Genomic DNA, 18997 nt, shown 5'->3' with positions numbered 1-18997 from the left:
ATATGCGATGGATACTCAGATTAGTGTAGGATGAGTTTACGCTCGTACTGGGATGCCGAGCTTATTTTACAGTAGTGTGTAGACTGTTTCGGACTGTCGAGTGCCGTCGCGGTTGACGGTGGACCCAGATTTCTGTATTTGCATCAGATTGTGCCAAGGGCACGTGAGTTTTGGTTGTAGACCAGTTAGACCCATTTGTTTTTATTATAGCCTGTGATAGCCTGATTGAGCTCGGCAAAGACACGCTTGCATACTCGGTTGGGTAGCACCCACGAGTGCCACTCTAGAGTCGAGTTTTATGCTTTTGCATTGTTGTCGTAGTGTCCTGGTTGGACTTGCTCTCCACCAACAACTCAGCATGGTCGTGGTTGGTATAGCTTCGACAGGCGGGACGGGTGCGTTCACAGTCCCTAGTGAGATTAGGTCAGAGAGTACATTTCTATATCTACAGACTAGTAGTTAGCGATAGTATAGTGGCATGTAGCTGTAGAGTTTTTCAGCTTCCTTTACTATCCTTGAGTATACTTTCTGTAGACTTAGTGGGTGAGCCGTTGAGGTCGGTAGCGGTACCCACTGAGTACTACTTTTTGCAGTAGTTCTCACACCCAGTTGTTGACCCCTTTTTGCAGGGCCTTCTTCTGCGGCTGCTGCTGTTGCCGATTCGGATCGTGGAAAGGGAGTAGCGAGTTAAATCCCTTCCAAGGTTGCAGTACTAGAGGAGTACTAGCTACAGGTAGTTTTGGTTTTTGGTTCATGTACATACTTATGCTTGTTACTCGCTGGAGCGAGAGATGTTGTATCTAAGAGACTTTGTATGTATAGTGAACATGATGTTTATTTATTTTCAGTTCAGTTTAGCAACTCTATACTACTAGTTGTGGCTTGAATTTTATTTTCAGGTACAGCTATTGTAGTACCCTTGGCTTTGAGTTGGAGATGTTTTGCGCAAAATAGACGTAAAAACGGACTTTGAAACTCAAGATTTTTTTTATTGTAGAGGACTAAAGTGGAAAATCTAGTTGTATAGGGGCTTATGGGCAATTGTTTTTACTTAGTCGGTGGAGTCCACGTGGTCCTCCATTCTCCATCCTCATCCTCTCTTTTTGTTTTGTTTTTTTATTTATATTGCCAAGTTGTGAGCTAATTAATTAGCAGGATAGCATTGGGTTCGTTCGTGCGAGCGAGCAAGGCGAGCGATCGAGTCAAGTGTGCGCGTCGTAGTACCGCCGTTGGAGGCCGAGCGAGCGCGGAATTTCTTCTCCTATTGACTTCTCGCTGTCGTGGATTAGCGGTTGAGGTGGGTTTATCATCGGAATCTTACTCCTATAGTATTGTTGGTCGACATGTATCGTTAATATCATACGTTGTTATTGTTTAGCTCAAATTCATGAGTAGGTATGTGTTAGACATATAAACTAAATTGGGAGCATGTTATTAGTTGTTATTAATCATACATGTGGGACTTGGATAAAACATAGGAGAAAACCAGCGTTCGGGACCTGGCATATGTTGAACTACCTGATTTAGCCCTAGGGGCCGTTGTATTTTTATACTGTTGCAGTATCCTCATAGTGAGTATCCCAGATAATTCAGATTTCAGTTACGCTCGTGCTGGGATATCGAGCCGATTTTACAGTAGTGTTTATAGTGTTCCGGATTAGTGGGTGCCGTAGTGGTTGACGGCGGACCCGGATTTGATCGTTCCGATATCAGATTGTACCGAGAGCACGTGACTAGGGGTTGGTAGTACTGTTAGACCTGTTTTCTTGGCTTTAGCCTGTGAGAGCCTGATTGAGCTCGACAGAGATACGCTTGCATACTCGGTTGGGTCGCTCCCACGAGTGCCGCTCCGGAGTCTGACTTTGTGCTTTCGCATTGATGTCGCTGATTAGTTGCTATTCACAGACTGTCTAGCGTGGAGGTAGCGCAGCTTAGACAGGCGGGACGGGTGCGTACACAATCCCTAATGAGATTGGGTTAGAATTGATAGTAGACACAGTGGGGTAGTGTAGTGGCATGTAGCTGTGGATTTCTTTTCGGGTTTACCTTTTAGCCTTATTTCCTACTGTAGTCTTAGTGGGTGAGCCGATGAGTTTGAGGGCGATACCCACTGAGGACTACTTGTTTTACAGTAGTTCTCACGCCCAGTTGTTACCCTGTGTTTTGCAGAGCCTGCTATTCCGGCTGCTGCGTCTTCAGAGGCGGATCGAGGCAAGGGTGTCGCGAGCTAGAGCCCTACACGACGAAGCGCTGTGCTAGAGGATCACCTGCTGCAGGTAGTAGTGTTTTTATTTTGAGCTTATGTACATACTGATGCTAGAACTCGCTGGAGCGAGTGTTTTTGTACTTGTTAGTTTGTATGTATATGAGATTTGTTCGTTCTACCTGTTTAGTTCTCTTCAGCTCTACACTACTATTTATAGTATTGTATATTTTACTGAGACAGCTATTGCTTCGTATACAGGAAAAATTTCTTTGTATACGGCGGATTTGTCGGCGTGTCCGGGGAACGTGTAATCCGGGGCGTGACAGCTATCGCTTCGTATACATGAAAAATTTCTTTGTATACGGCGGATTTGTCGGCGTACCCGGGAAAACAAGTAATCTGGGGTATGACAACCACGCATTTGGTATTACCAAGTTTTTCGCCATTTGATCCACTATTTTGATCATTTATACCCCTTAGATCGTATTATTCCGCTAACCATTCACTAGACTCTAGGACCATTATCATCCTAACCGTAGATCCCTTCATCCAAGGGCTAAAAAATCTAATAGCACCAAGCTTGGTGGTATTAGATTCTATCTAAACTACGAGTCCTGCTATAATGCTTGTAAAAGTACAAAGTATTTTGTGCTTGTAAGTTTTTCACCCTTAGACATACCTCTTTGACCATTTTCACCCGTTAAATCATCCTATTCAACCAATCACCCACTTAACCCTAGGGGGACCACTATCATCCTAGCTCTACATTTCTTAATGTAGAGATCAAAAACTTACAAGCACCAATGAGTTAGTATTTTTTAAAAAATAAGGAGCTCAGCTCCTAAACTATATATATATATAGAGAGAGAGAGAGAGAGAGAGAGAATATTATATGTCAGTGGCATGACTTCCTAATCCCATATCCAAATTTATTAATTATCTACGGTAATCATTGACACAAGTTGGAAAACAGCATTCATTCGTAAGTTTATTCAAGGCAAAAGAAAACAAAGTGAAAAAACAAAAAAAATTCAAAATTCTCCGTTTTTTGGCTAGACCCGACTTATGACTTAAAGTCGGAATCAAATCACAGTTAGGACACGTTTGATTCATGACCGGAATCCTGTTCATGGATAGATCACCCTGGTTTGGGTATAGAAATGAAAAATAGAATTGAATTGAATTAGAACGAAAAATGAAATGGCAAATCAACATTAATAAAATGAAAATCAAAATGAACATTTTAGAATTTTCAAAGAGGATTTTAGTTAAAAAAGAGAAAAGAGATGAAGGGAGAGGAGTGCGAGGTGCTCGTGAGAGAAATAAAGCTTTTGAGTGATTTACTTTGGAATGAATCCATCCAAAATTCAAAACTGGATTGGACCATAAATCGGAACCCATTTCTTGTAAAACAAACAAACAAACAAACAAACAAACAAGCAACAACTATCGAACTCAATAAATCTCATTCTGATTCCATAATCTAAAATAGATGAACCAAATAAGCTCTTACATCAATCCAAAATAGCTTCTTTGTACTCGGAGACCATGGGTCCATAGTTGGCCCGGGATCACAGATGAGTCCAAAGAGCCTCTTTGGCTTTAGCTTCTGAAATAATTTCTCTGCCTCAAAAAGCATAAGCAAAAAAACAAAAGCAGATATTTGACAAACAAAAAAGTTAACAGTAATGAGACGAAGTGAGCTTCTAAATTCTGCTTTCGCCACAACAGGAAGACACTGCAGTCTTTTAGTCAAAAAGCTGTCATTGCTTTCTCTTCACCAGATTTATTTAGTTTTACTCACACAACACTTCTGAATGACCTTCAAATATAAAAGAATAGCTTCCTAGTCCTACAGTCTCCAAGAGATATTAGTGACCATTTCACTTGTTATCCACCTGTTCTTAAGCATTGAGACATTTTGTTATCCAAAATGCAACACAGGAATCTTTAGTTAACTTCTCGCTAGTTTGAAGCGGAAAAAGGAAAAGCATTCGAAGCATCTGCCATCGATCCGAACGTGCAACAACAAAGAATTTTTCAGTTCATGAGTTACAGATTCACAAAGCAGTAAGTGAAATAACAAAGCACTTTATTATTTCGTATCTGCCGAAGCATTCGTTCGTTCGATTATCAATACTCGGAATAAGAAAGAAAAGAATTGAATATACAAACTAAGAGGAAGCTTTTCCTCATTCTGCAAACACTAATCACTATTCATCCAACCAAATTGAACAGAAATAAAAGGCATTACCTAAAAAAAAAAAGGAGAGAGAAGAAACGAAAAAAAAAGAAGAGAGAACTAGAGAACAATCTATTGCTGCGCCCATCTAAATTAAAGAGGTGGCCCCTATATTCTGGATGAAATAAATCAAGGACGTGTTTGAATTCTACCTGACGCGAATGCCGCCCTTGTCTTTTTGTATGTCTTTAAGGGAATGAGCACCCGGAAGCTGTTTAGAATATACCGCAGTCTGCTTTTTCTTTTTATGGTGGGCGGCAGCAGCCGAGTCAACCAACGGCCCAGATTGAGCGACTGCGTCGCCTTTCTGGGAGAGGAACACTGTGCTGAAGGAAGCTTCCGGTGGGTCGAAGGTCGGGTCCATGTAACGGGTAGAGCCTAACGGGTAGCCGACCGCCCCGTCCTGATGAGGCGGCGGAAACTTCTCGCTCTTGCTCTTTGCGTTTGCATGTGTTATGAGACGCCTTCTCTGTTAGGGCAGAGAAAAGATATCACAAGAATAAAAGCATATTAATTATCATCTGCCCATTGAAAGAGTAGATTTTAACATAATTATCCTTGTCCTAAGTCGGAAAGCCATCTTGTACACTGCGATAAGCAAGCATTGTAGAAGAATTAAGGGTCCATATGTAAGGAATCAAGTTTTGAAAGGCAGATTCAAAAATTCAAAGTTTGGAGGGGATACATACATAAATAGATGGCTTTTTAAGGGCGTATATATGAATATCAAATAAAAGAAGCATATGAATTTTGTGGTATCAGAGAAAATTGAACTAGCTGAACAGTATCCTGTAACACACCCAATAGCCCTCACCTTGCCCGCCCACCACCCAAAAGAGAAACAGAAACAGAAAAGAAACGAAAAGATCAACCAAAACTATGGTTTAGAAAGCAAGTTATTATTTGGCGTCGGGCATGAAGAAAATTTGGCTATTGCTGATGCCCGGAAGACACATTATCAAAAGCCAAAGTAGAACTAATCATTTTTATTTCATAGAACTGCGTGGTAAAGATTACAGATGCTGAATTGCTGATAGGGTCGAGCAAGTCGACAAAAATTCATAATGGACCAAACTCAAATTCGTAAATGCTAGCGAATAAAAGTGAAGCTCCTGTAACAGTGAATAATCAAGTTCAAGTTAAGAATTCATCAAATGACTAAAACCACTGATCGGGGCTATCCATTGAAGTTTGAGGGATTTATCATCTGGAACGTGTAGCATGCAGACAGATGCACCCTATCATCCAACTCACAACTAAATTGTCTCCATTCAACAGGGATTAACAAACAGTAGGTTACATGCTTCTGCATACAGCGCCATCCAAAGGATGGCCCCATCTATAAACATTAAGATTTGTAGACGGTAAAAAGCTGTTTTAACCATATAAAGGAAGATCAATTTTTGACGTACATCAAGGTTTACTTGGAGTTCAGCATTAGCGTCGGGGGCCGGGACTGCCCTATGAGCTCGATCACGCGTTCGTGTCTTCTTCCCTGCATCTCCACCATTGGCCTTCGTGGCAGCTCGTAATCTACAATCAGAGGAACAGGTTTAGAGAGAAAAAACATACATTTTACACTTCTAACAAACTACTAGGACATGGCCCAAATTCTACAAATTCTTTTCAGGATTTTATTACATCTGCTGGGCCTGGACTTGTATATGCAGCGCCGACTTGTCCATTAAAAGACAAATGGGAAGCACAAGAAACCAATTTAAAATAAAAAACAAATGTTGGTCGTTCTTAGAACTTCACTTGGTGTTAAAGCTTATAAGGCAGTCTGCAGCATTTTGCAGATAATCAATCAAGAATAAAAAGCTGCTGTGATGTTGTCATGCTTCTTAACCAGCCAAACAATTAACGCCATTTAATACTCGTCACTTTTATATCTTCCACATTTGCAGTTTCAGTTTTGCATCTCCTTGCCAATGAATAAGCAGTATCTTATAATCTCTGAAAACAAAGAACTTACAAAGCCCATCACCAGGCACTCATACGGGTGATTAAAAAAAGTGGATTACAGATATTAGTTTTAGTTTTATTTGCAAAAATAGCTGATGCTTTGAAGTAATGAGATAAATACACCATAAGGTTCCCAAATAAAAAAAAAATATCTTGGGTACATATCCAAATTTAGAATGCTGATAGAGAACTTTTAAATATATCTCTAATTACCATCTTTAAATCTGCTATGCAAAATATCCATGCTACAGCAATCATCTTCACTAAAGTATGTTTTACAAATCACAAGATATCTTGCAAAATATTGTTCCAGTGTCCCTTCATAGTATTATCACAGAAAATCACTAATTTGAAGCATCTGACAGAATATTTCAATGGCAAGCTAGCAGGGAAAGTTTGGCCATTCATGGTGAAAGTTTCAGTAGAATAAAGCTAAACAGAAGCGGACTATATAATGACCATAAAATCTGTATAACATGTAAATCAGAGAAATCAACAATGTAGATCATTACAAACCTTCTAGCTTCTTCATCCCTCAATTTAGCATCCATCTCCTTGCTTGGAGGATACTTCGGCAAGCTCGATGGATCGCATGCATAAGGTTCAGTTGTGAAGAACTGCAAAGGCAACAATCACACGGAATGAAAATAATGATATATTGAATATTTCAAGCCACAAGTTACAGGCAACCAGATGGCAGACTGTAATTTTCTCAGTTCAAGGATTTAAATACCCATTGGCACCAACCGTGACTATCGTGCATATCAAGCCGACAAAATATCAGAACAATAAATGGCCACGCCCATGGCACAGCTCAAAACCCTCTTTTCTTTGAAATTAGCAAATTGTTACCTCAATAAAGCGCAAAAGATTTGATAAAAATATATAGTAACTTAATAAGCAATTAGAATATATTGGTCCCAAAGAAAATAAATATCTCATGACAGCGTGCCGACACGTGGGTATATTTATGATTGGCACACATTCACACAGCACAACATGACATGCAACATGCCATTCCGTGCCAGCAGGTTCTCAGCACGACCTCGTGCGACAGCACTCAAATCCTTGCTCATTCCCAGTGTGGAACTACTTTTATATTTAACTTGCGAAAAATCATTTAGAAAATTAGTGGGATTCCGTTTTTGAATTAAATAAAATGGTTGGATAGAATATCTTCTTTTAGGGAATTTGTTATATTTGTTTAAATTCAAAAAGAAGTTTGCTAAGAGATAAAATAAAATTTCTTATATTAAGGGATTTGTTAAGTTTTAGATCTAATATGCATAAACCTAATTGGAGCTAATGTAGTTAAGTTATGAATGGATTGAATACTTGGAGATTAGGGATTACCTAATTGTCTTCTCCCTCCCCTCTCTTTGATCTCGATTGGCCAGGATCTTTTTTCTCCTCTCTCTAGGCCTGGATTGGCAAATTCCTATCTATCTCTTCTCTTTTTTTTTAATCATTTTGTTTGTTTTATAAGCAACATAAAGTTCTTTTTGACCTTTAGATTGCATCTGACTTGCATATTACAAATTCAACTAAGATAACAACAAAGAATTTCCAAAATCAAGCAAAATTTCAATGGAACTTGACAAAGAGATCCAAAATCAACTAGTGCCAATTTATATGAACAGCTAGTTCAAGAAGAGCAGAAGTTAGCAGAATTGTGCCTGGGACATGCCAAAGGGAAAAAAAATGGAACACTACCCTTCCACCCCCTCCTTTTTTTACCCTTATTCCTTGTAATACCCTTCATCCTTCATTTCTTTCCTGAAGGAGCTATTCATATCTGCAGGGTGCAGTAAAAGAAAGAAGTATTTTAAATAAGGGTACATTACACTTTGGGTCCTCAACTATGAGGCGCATGACACTTTAGTCCTCGAACTTTAATTCATTGCAATTTCTAGCTCGAAATATGAGGTGCGTGACACATTAGTCCTCAAACTTTAATTAATTATAATTTCTGGCTCGAACTATAAGGAATGTGACATTTTAGTCTTGAACTTCCTAAATTGTTGCAATCAAGTCCCACTACCCGATTTTATTAAATAAGTATTGATGACCTACTAATCGAAGTAATGTAATATTTTAATTATTGTTGCATCATCAAGTAGGATATTGCTACAATCATAAAGTTCGAGGACTTATGTCGCATACCTCATAGTTCGAGCCAGAAATTGCAATGAATTAAAGTTCGAGAACTAAAGTGTCACATGCCTCGTAGTTTGAGCCAGAAATTGCAACTAATCAAAGCTTGAGGACTGAAGTGTCACACGCCCATAGTTCGAGCCAAAAATTGCAACGAATTAGAGTTCGAGGACTAAAGTATCACACGCTTTGTAGTTTGAGGACTAAAAGTGTAATTTACCCTTTAAATAATATTTAAAAGGAAGACAGTTCCCTAAGAAAGTTTTGAACTTGTGATATAACAAGACTGCCAATAATTTCAAACCAAATTTGATTTGTGCGGCCATAACCCCAACCTCCTATTTACTCCAATAAAATTTAGTAGTAAATGGCAATGCTAAAATATAATCCCAGCTAAATAGACCACAAAGATCAAAACAATAATATAAAGGGCCAATTTGGTTACATCGCAAGAAAATCAAAGGTTTCTCAAGGAAAAAATTTATGTTCTTATGAAAGGAAAATGCAATGTTTTGTTGTGTTCATTGCATACGAAAAGAAAAGAGAAAGCTTCCAAATCCCTTTTAAGGTACAATTGTTGCTCCTTTGTACCTAGTGGTCTAAAGTGGAACACTTTGCCTCCCCGTTGTCACGGACATAACTTTTTTCTTCGTAAAGTCCGTGCGGCGCCCCCTTCCTGCTCGAAGATGGGCAAGCATTCCCCAAGTCCTAACCACGAACGAGTCTCCCAAACTTAACAGCGGAATACCAATCCAAGCATTTGCCGAGCTTGCTCCTGCGCGAGACTGACAGCTCAACCAATCGCCTGCATTCGAACCCCTCGTCGGACTCCACGAGTTCCCCAACGAGCAACCCCAATACTGAGGCTGGCCACCAAGCTAGGTAACATTTTCCACCGTTGTGCCTCATGCGCCCGACAGCATCCACGGCCATACCGCCTACGCGCGGCCTGCTCGCTCAGTCCAAAGACCCACATCAAAGCAACCACCCAAGTGTGCGCCACAAGCTCGTCTGTCTTCCAACGCCAGCGACCCGCGCAACACCCCGCACGTCCATGCTCCGCACCTCCGTGCTTCGCATGCTTCGCATGCGACCCGTACGGCACACGTGCCCACAACACTCCTGGCAAGGAAGCCAACAAGCCCACACCGTGCTCTTCAACTGTCTCCACGACCTTACATTGCCATGGCGCTCCGCGCCCTCGATTCCCATAGTTTCGCCACATAAGGCCCCATACAAACAAGCCGGCCTCACTCCGCGTCGCAACCCATCTGACCCCTCCATGGCTCGACCACACCTGGTCGCACACCAATGGTCCAGTCCCTCAAGGTTCACTATACGGATACCGATACTGTTTGCCTCACTGGGTTTCGCCCCTCTCGAGTCTCCAAGACCTACGCGCCTCGCGAGTCTCCTTCGACGTGCCTCCCTTTGGCGATCCTACAGAGATCCATCTCCTTAAGCCTTCGCAGGCACCGCGCCCTGCGAATCCCCGCTCAGCACACTTGCCTTCGCGAGCCTTGCCCTCTACGGCGGGCCATCCGTCGCAAGACTAATCCTCATCCGCTCACGCACTCCCCCACAGAGATCCGAGCCGGCATAAGGTAGTGCAAGCGAACCTAGGAGCAAAGCCTCCCGGGTGCTTCCCGCTCCACAATGTCGTCGACCTCTGTCTCCGACATTGCCCTAGGCCTGTGACCCTTCAACCATCCGTTGCATAGTCACACGAAACACTAGGCTTGGCTACTCCGCTAGCCAAGGGACGACCTATGTCCTATGAGTCGGCGGGGGAGTCGGGGCCACTCTACGCAGTGTCCACCCCTCCTCCTATATACCATGCAAGACATCCAGCCCTTTGGCATCCCGGGGGTACAAAGGTGTCCACCGAGGGGTACGTTTTGAAACCCCGCATACGGTACCAAAATCCTTGCCATGGCATGGGCCATTGCTAGAGAATTGCCTCCGTAGACTTGACAGCGGCTCCAACCTGACGGAATGCTTCAACTCCGCAACTCCATAGCTTCGTCAACTCAATGACTACCAAATATGGCCCCCAAGAGCGTCACGGTCGAGCCCTAACGATTGACCCGTGACACCGTGCTTGTTTCAATACTCTGTAAGGACCTCCCCTAAGATTTAAGTGTTGTGGCATAGGATCATGTCGAGCACTTGTTGGTACAGCATGGCATGGTGCTTGCCATGCCGTGCTGATGAGTGCTATTGATAAATACACTTGTGCTGGCACATTTTGGAATGAAATATTCATTCTCTCTGGCACTAGTACATTTCTATGTTGCACAGATACGGATACGAGGATACGGATACGGTAATATGGCAATTCCTCAAAACTCTAGGATACAATACACAGAGTATACTTGGATAAAATATTATTTAAAATATGTTTTAATATACGCTGATTATATGTAATAATATAATGAGGACAATAAAGATATCTGGAAGGAATATATACTAATATACATTAGCTTGTATAATTGTTCTAATATATTTTAATATAAATAACATATTGAGGATCTGGAAGGAATATATACTAATATACATTAGCTTGTATAATTGTTCTAATTTTGTTCATAAAAAAAGATACTCAATCGAATGAAATAATAATTCAAAAAGTATCAACCAACTATCCTCCAGATCAAATGATAACACTAAATATTTAGTTGCACAAACGAGATAATTAGCTATTTATCATATATGTGATATGTCTGTTTTATTAAGTTCTATTATATAAAACAGTAATAAAAAAAATGCTAGCACTATACAGAAGAAGAAAAAAAATCATTCTCCATGGCCTTTGTTGATTAGTGCTAGATTAACAAATTGGATAAAAGACAATAAAAACTAAGCCATAAGCAAGGTTTAAAGTATCCACCATGCCGGTCAGTACGGAATGATACGTATTGTGACACCAATTAAGTGGCACGATACAGGGAGGGTCTCTCTTAGACCCTCCGTGCTACAATACCCAAAAGGTATCGTGCGAGACAGCACGACATCCAAAGGGTATCGCGGCACAGTGTTGCTACGTGCCTATATGGGTACGCAACGTTTTAAATTTTAACCTTTTTTTTTGACTTCGCACCTATTTTTGGATTTTCCTTTTTTTTTTTGCTCTACAGACATCCCTCTCTCTTTCTCTTCTACCTTTTCTTCCCATCAATTCGCTGTCTTTTTTTTTCTTCTCAGAATCTCTTCCTCTCTTTTTTTTTCTTTCTATTTTTCCTCACTTTTCTTATTATAATCTTTTCTCTAGTTTCTTCTTTCAATTCCTTCTATTTCTACTTTATTTCTACTTTGATCACTTCGATCTTAAGAGAAAAGGCAAAAAAATAGCAAGTCGAAGATGTAGTTATTAGATAAATAAAAAATTTACAATTTAAAATTTGCTCATACATTTTGAATATTTCTAACTTGTGAAGTTCCTATTTTGGAGAAATTTAAAATTATGCAAATTTTTATTTATAGTTTACAAAATTCTAAAAATAGATCTACTTGATTAAGTTATTATGTAGTCCGATTTTTAATTATTTTGGATAAATCTAGAATTGGGTATGAGATTTACGACAAAAAAGTTTTTAACTTTGAGAATTCTATTTTTGGATTAGAAGATGGCAAATACTAATAAAATAAAAAAATAAATTGAAGCAATTGATATTTGAATGTTCTTAATTATTTGTCATATGATTTATTATTAAACTATTATTGACATATCTCACAATTTTTCTTCAAAATTTTAATAAATATTTTTAATAGATTCAAAATTAAAAGAAATTATTGGAGCAATTATACTTCTATTCTAGTTAATCCAAACATCATGCGGTCTTCCATCGAATCAATATTATTGAATCTTGTAAATTTCATAAAAATTTAAGAAAAAATAATTTTCTCTAATTTTGTATTTTATAATTTTTAAATTTCTCAAAAAAGGTAAAATAAAAAAAAATCAAAGTTAATTAATTTTTTATTTTTATTCTCTATGAGCTATAGTTATATTTTACTTTACATATATAAAATATCTACTATTATATTAATTGCTGAGTGTAGTAAGCTATATGTAGCCAATATTTATAATTATTTTCTAAATCTTTCAAAATAGCATTATAAGAGTTTAGTAGAAACAAAAAAAAAACTTTAAAAAAATCATGCCAAAGCATGCCACTAGGAGGATATGTGTATCCATCGACACACATATTTGGAGCGACAAATATTCCTATATGAAAGAGCACTAAGTAGAAGTTGGAGTGACAAATTTCCAGGGAATTGCTAAAGACTGATACTTTGATGGTATATAGTTCCGGCTTTCACATGAAGGCTAGAAAAGTGAGGACATGTAATTTACTGCAACTTGCAACCAGACAAGTGCAGCTGAGTATTTTCTTATCATAATTTATACGCAAGTTGCCTCCTAGAACAAGGAAGAGTACTTGAAGCATGTGAAAGGGAGAAGAATTAAGAGAAGGGCAGGAAAAGGAAAACATTAAATAGGGAATCGAGGGCATTACAAAAAACTACTAATTATGATTATAAGAACAAGGGCGCAGATTAGAAAGAAAAAGACAAGCGAGCACAAAGAGTTTGGTCTCTGACAATGGAAGTGGATGAAGATTGGGAAAAGAGAATGGAATTAAAAAATAATAAGAAGAAGAAGAAGAAGGAGAAAAGAAGAACAAAAACTAAAACTGAATGATGACTATGGAACTTTGAAGAACAGCTTGTTAGGGATTTAGGCTCAAAGAAGCATGAAAAGAAGCAAACAAGGAAAAGGTTCAAGAGTGAGAAAGCATATATTATCACGAACAAAAAGGCATGAAAAATATAAAAGATAGAAAATGCATATTTTGTTTTCTATCTACTTGAAATATAAATGTCATAAATTTTAGTTACTTTCCTTTTTTTAAAAGCATTACTCCAATGGCAAAAAATATGAAGAAAGTTGGTTTTCTCAAAAATATTGCAGAACAACACGAGATAATTACAAATACTACGATAAAGCAAAGGGTAAGACAGCATAAAGAGAACTCTTTATTTTGTGCTAAAATGGTCAATATAGATCAATACTTAAAGAGTCATGCCATCTTTTCATATAAATACTAGGAGAGGGCAATAATAAAGGAATGAGCATAAGGCGCTCTAGAAAAATATGCAAACTTACTTCACTTCTCAAAGCAGCAGTAGCAGTTTTGCGTTCAGCTGGATCAATTGCAAGGAGAGTCTCAATTAATGGCAATGATGATGGTGGAAAATCTTTAAATGTCTCTTTTATGCACCGTTTATATGGATGTTGTGGTTTGAATATCGTAGCATGTGGCAACTTCGATTTCTTCCAGTATTCCTCTGAAGGAGAGCCACACAGCTTGAAAATCTTATGTAATTGCTCTACCTACAAAAGTTAAAGAAGTTAACAATCTACAGAAGTTGGAATACATACAGGTTTCTTTATACAAACAAAAAAAGAGAGAGAAAGAAAGAAAGAGCTTATGTGCAAACATTTAAAATCACGCCAAGTATTAGATGGTTGGTCATCTAGAAAGCAGTTCATTGCTTAGAAAACTATTCCTTCCAATATAATAACTTTGTAGAAATTTCAAGAAAATAGTGTGAGGAACATTCTAGACTACCAAACGTACTGGTTAATCAAATATAGTTCTGCAATATTATTGTTGTGACATCCCAATCATCCCACATTGAAATACTGAGGGAGAGTGTGAGGGCCTTATATACGGCTACAGGTTACATATGGCCTTACGCATTTTGGACTAGTGGTTTGGGCCCAACAAGTTGTTAGTGCTAGTGTGTTGCATCACTACATTTGGTATCAAAGTCAAATTGCTGTTCGGAAGTGTGAGATAGGCCTCACATCACCTGCTGATCTTAGACTGTGTATAATTGGACCTGACGAGAATGTCAAAGCATAAAAGTGGAGTCGTCTGTGAAAACCCAATAGTCCCACATTAGGTAATGTGAGAGAGTGCGAGGTCCTTATATATGGTTAACACACAAGTACTGATAACTAATCTCAAGAATTTTTAACTTGGATAGTTCCCAATAAGTTGTTACTGTTAGTGGGTTGGGTCACTACAATTGTAATGCTTTGAATACTTGGATACAACTATTGCCTGTTCAGCGGCCAAATTAGCATCAGACAAGCCTCATTGACAACAAGATAAACCTGTCAAGATACAAAAAAAATCAAAAACCTTCAATTTCAGCACTCGCAGAGTTGAATTTAAATCCACTAGAATAAGAAAAACAATGTGCATTGTCAAAATAGCAACTCTTAACACCAAGCCATCTATGAGATTAGAGACTAAAGAAGTTGTCAATTAGTCCGCGAAATCCTTACATGAGGAACATAATGGGCATATTTACAATGCACTGATATTTCATATAAGCTAACATGTCTATACCGGATATAGAGACCCACCCTATAGATGTCTGATCCTCAAGTGACACGTGAAAGGCTCCACAAGGAATACATGAGCATAGGCAGGCAAAGGGCAGCGGTTTGTTCGGTTCAATTGCTGCTTCTATCATTCTCATGTGGCTTGGATCCAGTAAACTTGTAATACAAGTCAGCTGACTTATGCTTTGATGACACTTGTATCATGGATTCATTGTTCAAAAAAAACTCAAGAATCGAGATTAATGTTGGTCTGATTATTTTTATTTCTTGACGAACGAAGGCCAATTATTGTTTTGTACCTTTGAACAAGCTAGTAACTTTATCATTTTACATTATCTTGCATCTCAACTACTTTCTCATATAACTTGGTTTATATAATAATACATGATTTATTACCGTATGACTAAGCCCAAAAGAAAGAAAGCAGGAGACCAAAGTTAAGCCAAAGCTCAGCTGATTGAGTTTTACATTAATTCCAAACAAACCTAAATGGGACCAAGAATTGCAAATTATCACATAGCACCACTCTATGATACTTCAAAGACAAAATACATTACAATAGAAGCAACAAATGAACAAAGCATAAGAAAGAAATCTACAGTTTGACAACATAAATTGCTAAAAGATAATGCAACCCATAGGAAAAAAATAAAAAGAGAGATTTGTAAGATCAAATATCAGCTCACAACTTGAAAGACAACTTAAAAGGCATTTCGTATAAGTAGAATCACTGAGTTAATTATTTGGAGCTATTCTTTATATCCTACTCCTAGATTTTGTTAGCTCACCCCTTCACTAGCTTCTCAACCAATATGCAGGTTATTATGCTTTCTATGCTTCATTTCTTTCACAATTTGCTCACATCTACATTTTATTCATTTCTGGTAACTCTACTCAAGCAGCATTGCAACTTTTATAGGAAAAAAAAAAAGAATTCAAAACTTTTGCTGTCCACCATTCTGCCACCACATACTAGACAGATCTGTTGTTTCTCTTAACTGCGTTCAAGCCAAGCATCCTTGAAACTGACTACTTAACAAGAGTGGATATTTTGCACTAAATCTAATGGCACTTACTGACAAAGATCCAAGTCAAAAGACCAAAGCCAGTGTAATTTGATAACCACCAATGAAATCCACATTTCACAAGTGCCTATGACAAAGCAATAGCACAAGCAGCCATTTCAGCTGCGCATCTAAAAAATGTCATGGAGAACTACTCAAAGTTTGGGGCACAATTTAGTAACAAACTCAAAATTATTACAATGAACAAGTTTGATTGTGCTGTTTAGCAAGCACCAAGCTATTTTAAACTCGATTATAAGCTGGTGTTCATACATCACCAATGCAAGCTAGGTACTCTTTAAATCTGCTCTTAGCTAACTGTTAGAACAAATTCAACTACTATCAGCAAGGCTAGTCACGAATATATCATATGCATTCTTGGTGGAAAACTCTGCGCAATCTCCAAACTACTCGAAGTTTGTCATAATTCTGTAAAAGGAGCATGAGCACTCCTAAGTTCCACATTCTAGCATATATATATATCTTGCAACACTTTCATTGTTATCTTACATCACTTTTCGGTAGCACCAAATATTTTACAATCTAATAAAAAAAGAGAATGCGCAATTGAAATGCATCAACAATTAGCTAACAGCAGTCAAAACTCAAATGGAAACAAAGAAGAAAATCTACTTCTTTTATTATCTACCTCAGTACGTCCGGGCATAATAGGCTTCCCAGCCAATAACTCTGCAAGAATACAGCCCGCACTCCATAAGTCTACGCCCACGCCATAATCAGTCGCACCCAAGAGGAGCTCTGGCGGCCGATACCAAAGCGTGACTACCCGGCTAGTCATGGGATGCTTGTGGTTAGGATCAAAGAATGTAGCCAACCCAAAATCTGCAATTTTAAGTAAACCACCATTGTCTAGTAAAAGATTCGAGCCCTTGATGTCCCGATGCAGCACATTCCTAGTGTGGCAATGCTCGAGGCCCGACAGCAATTGATGCATATAGCACTTTACCTGCTCAAAGAAGAGGCAATTCATTTGTAAAACCAAAGAAAGACCAACACTCAGTTCTCCAAGCATTTCACAAACAAAAAAGTCCGGAGCTATTTAGCTGCAACTTGAGGCTTCTGCTTCATCATGGTGGAAGTTCAAACAGCACTTGTGCAAAAGCTCCGAACCAAAACAACACTAGTTACAGAAGAACAGGGTATCCAGAAGACCGAACGGACCTGAGGAAGTGTAAACTTGATATCAGGACCGGCTGCGAGGCCAGCAAGGTCATGCTCCATGTATTCAAACACCAAATAGAGACTACAAGACATTCTCGACGTCACGAGCCCCTCCAACTTCACCACATTGGGGTGATCCAACTTTCGCAATATCAGGATCTCCCTTGCCATGAATTTCACGCTTTCCGGCTCCAGATTGTCGAACCGCACCTTCTTCAGCGCCACGATTTTTCCCGTTATCGTGTCCCTCGCCTTGTAAACGTTGCTGTAGGTCCCCTGCCCTATCTAGAGAGAAAAAAGCGTGCACGAAATTGAGCAAGAAACANGATAAAATAGTGTTTTGTTTGGTTGGAGTAGTGGGGGGGGTGGGGTGGGGTGGGGTGGGGTGGGGTGGGGGTTGGGCAGTAGCTCGGTTTCTTGATCGCTCACCTTGTTGAGCTTCTCGAAGGAGTCGGCGCGGCGAGGGGTCCAGCCCTTGATGGCGTCGCCGGCGACGTCGACGAGCCACGCGGGCCAGCCGGCGGCGACCTGCTCACCGTGGGCGCCGCCGGGGACGCCGCCGGGCCTAGGGTTCGACCGCTGGCGGCGGCGCGAGGGATGATCCCGGCGAGAGGAGGAGGAGGAGGAGGAGGGGGCGGGGGAGGAGGGTTTGGCGAAGGCGCAGCCCATGGGGGCCCTCAGCTCATCGCCCCCGCAGCGGCGGCCACCGGCGGTATCCCTAGATTTTTTTGGGCAGGGGGAGGAGGAATCACTGTTACTACATATATTATTATGAATATCTCTCTGCTCTCTCTCTCTCTCTCTCTCTCTCTCTCTCTCTCTCTAGAGCTGCTGTTGCTTCTCCTCTTCTCCTCTCTCTCTCTCTCTCTCTCTCTCTCTCTCTGACTGAGTGTCGGGTAGTAGTAGTAGGATAGTGGTAGGGGTGGGGTACGACGCCCAGCAGGGTGGGGAAAAGAGCGAAACGGGGATGAGACCGTCGAAAGCGGTGAATATTTTTTTTTATCCAGAAGACGAGATACCGGGAGTCAGTCAGTCCACAGCCTCCTGAAGGATTTTTTTTATAAAATGATCCGTCAAGAAGTTACAATTTGAAAAATGAGCCTCTTAAAATTTTATTTTAAAAATTAATCATTCTTTCACCGCGTAGGCACCACGTCAGAGTTTTCTTATGAAGACGATGAATTGTTCACCGTCTTTAGTAAGGCAGTGACTGATTTCACCGCCTTTGTAACATATGTTATGAAGGCGATAAATAATTCACCGTCTTTAATGCAAAACCCCCGCAACCCACCACAATTTGTCTAAATCGTCTAAGTTGTGGAGGCAGTGCTGTAACACAGATAAGACGGTGAATTATTCACCGTCTTTAATTTTAGGCTTACTCGTCAAATCTCAACAAAAAAAGATTTAAAATAAAATTTTTACGCGATTATTACTTTTCACCTAAAGTTAATAGTAACCCGCGTTTCCGGGGATGACCGAGGAGAGAGGTGGGTTTTGGACGCTAATCGGACTCTATTCTGGATGATCTAATAGCTCATTTTCGATGGTCCGATTGTTTCGGAGCCGATGACATTGACGGATTTTATGTTCGACGCACGTTTTTGAGAAAAACATATTTTATCACTGAGAGGGCATTTTATGTTGTGATGTTCTTGCTTTTTAGAAGCATTCGGCACTTCGTTTTGCACGAAAACTTTCGGGCAGGGACTTTTCTGTGAGAGAAACTTGATGGAAAGGGGCTAGTTCATGAATTAGGCAAT

At 39.7% G+C, this 18997-nt stretch overlaps 1 protein-coding gene across 1 annotated transcript; it reads right to left on the bottom strand.

The window, feature by feature from the left end:
* LOC109728140 (probable serine/threonine-protein kinase At1g54610) lies at positions 4278-18181 on the bottom strand. Its single transcript, XM_020258478.1, has 7 exons — positions 17664-18181; positions 17235-17519; positions 16702-17019; positions 13738-13965; positions 6930-7030; positions 5861-5981; positions 4278-4917 (listed from the first exon to the last, which is right to left on the bottom strand). Exons 1-7 carry the CDS (start codon positions 17901-17903, stop codon positions 4597-4599), a joined length of 1614 nt encoding a protein of 537 aa, XP_020114067.1. The 5' UTR covers positions 17904-18181; the 3' UTR covers positions 4278-4596.

This window comes from Ananas comosus, linkage group 23, assembly GCF_001540865.1.
Source record: "Ananas comosus cultivar F153 linkage group 23, ASM154086v1, whole genome shotgun sequence".
Classification (NCBI taxonomy): domain Eukaryota; kingdom Viridiplantae; phylum Streptophyta; class Magnoliopsida; order Poales; family Bromeliaceae; genus Ananas; species Ananas comosus.
The sequence above is the reverse complement of the archived record's forward strand: the minus strand, read 5'-3'. Positions and strand labels throughout refer to the sequence as shown.

Bases quoted from the DNA above. Each gene is read 5' to 3' on its own strand.
- LOC109728140 (XM_020258478.1), bottom strand. From the start codon at position 17,903: ATGGGCTGCGCCTTCGCCAAACCCTCCTCCCCCGCCCCCTCCTCCTCC. The intron at 17,520-17,663 runs GTGAGCGATCAA...TTTTCTCTCTAG, and splicing joins CCTTCGAGAAGCTCAACAAG to ATAGGGCAGGGGACCTACAG. The intron at 17,020-17,234 runs GTCCGTTCGGTC...TTCTTTGAGCAG, and splicing joins TCAAGTTTACACTTCCTCAG to GTAAAGTGCTATATGCATCA.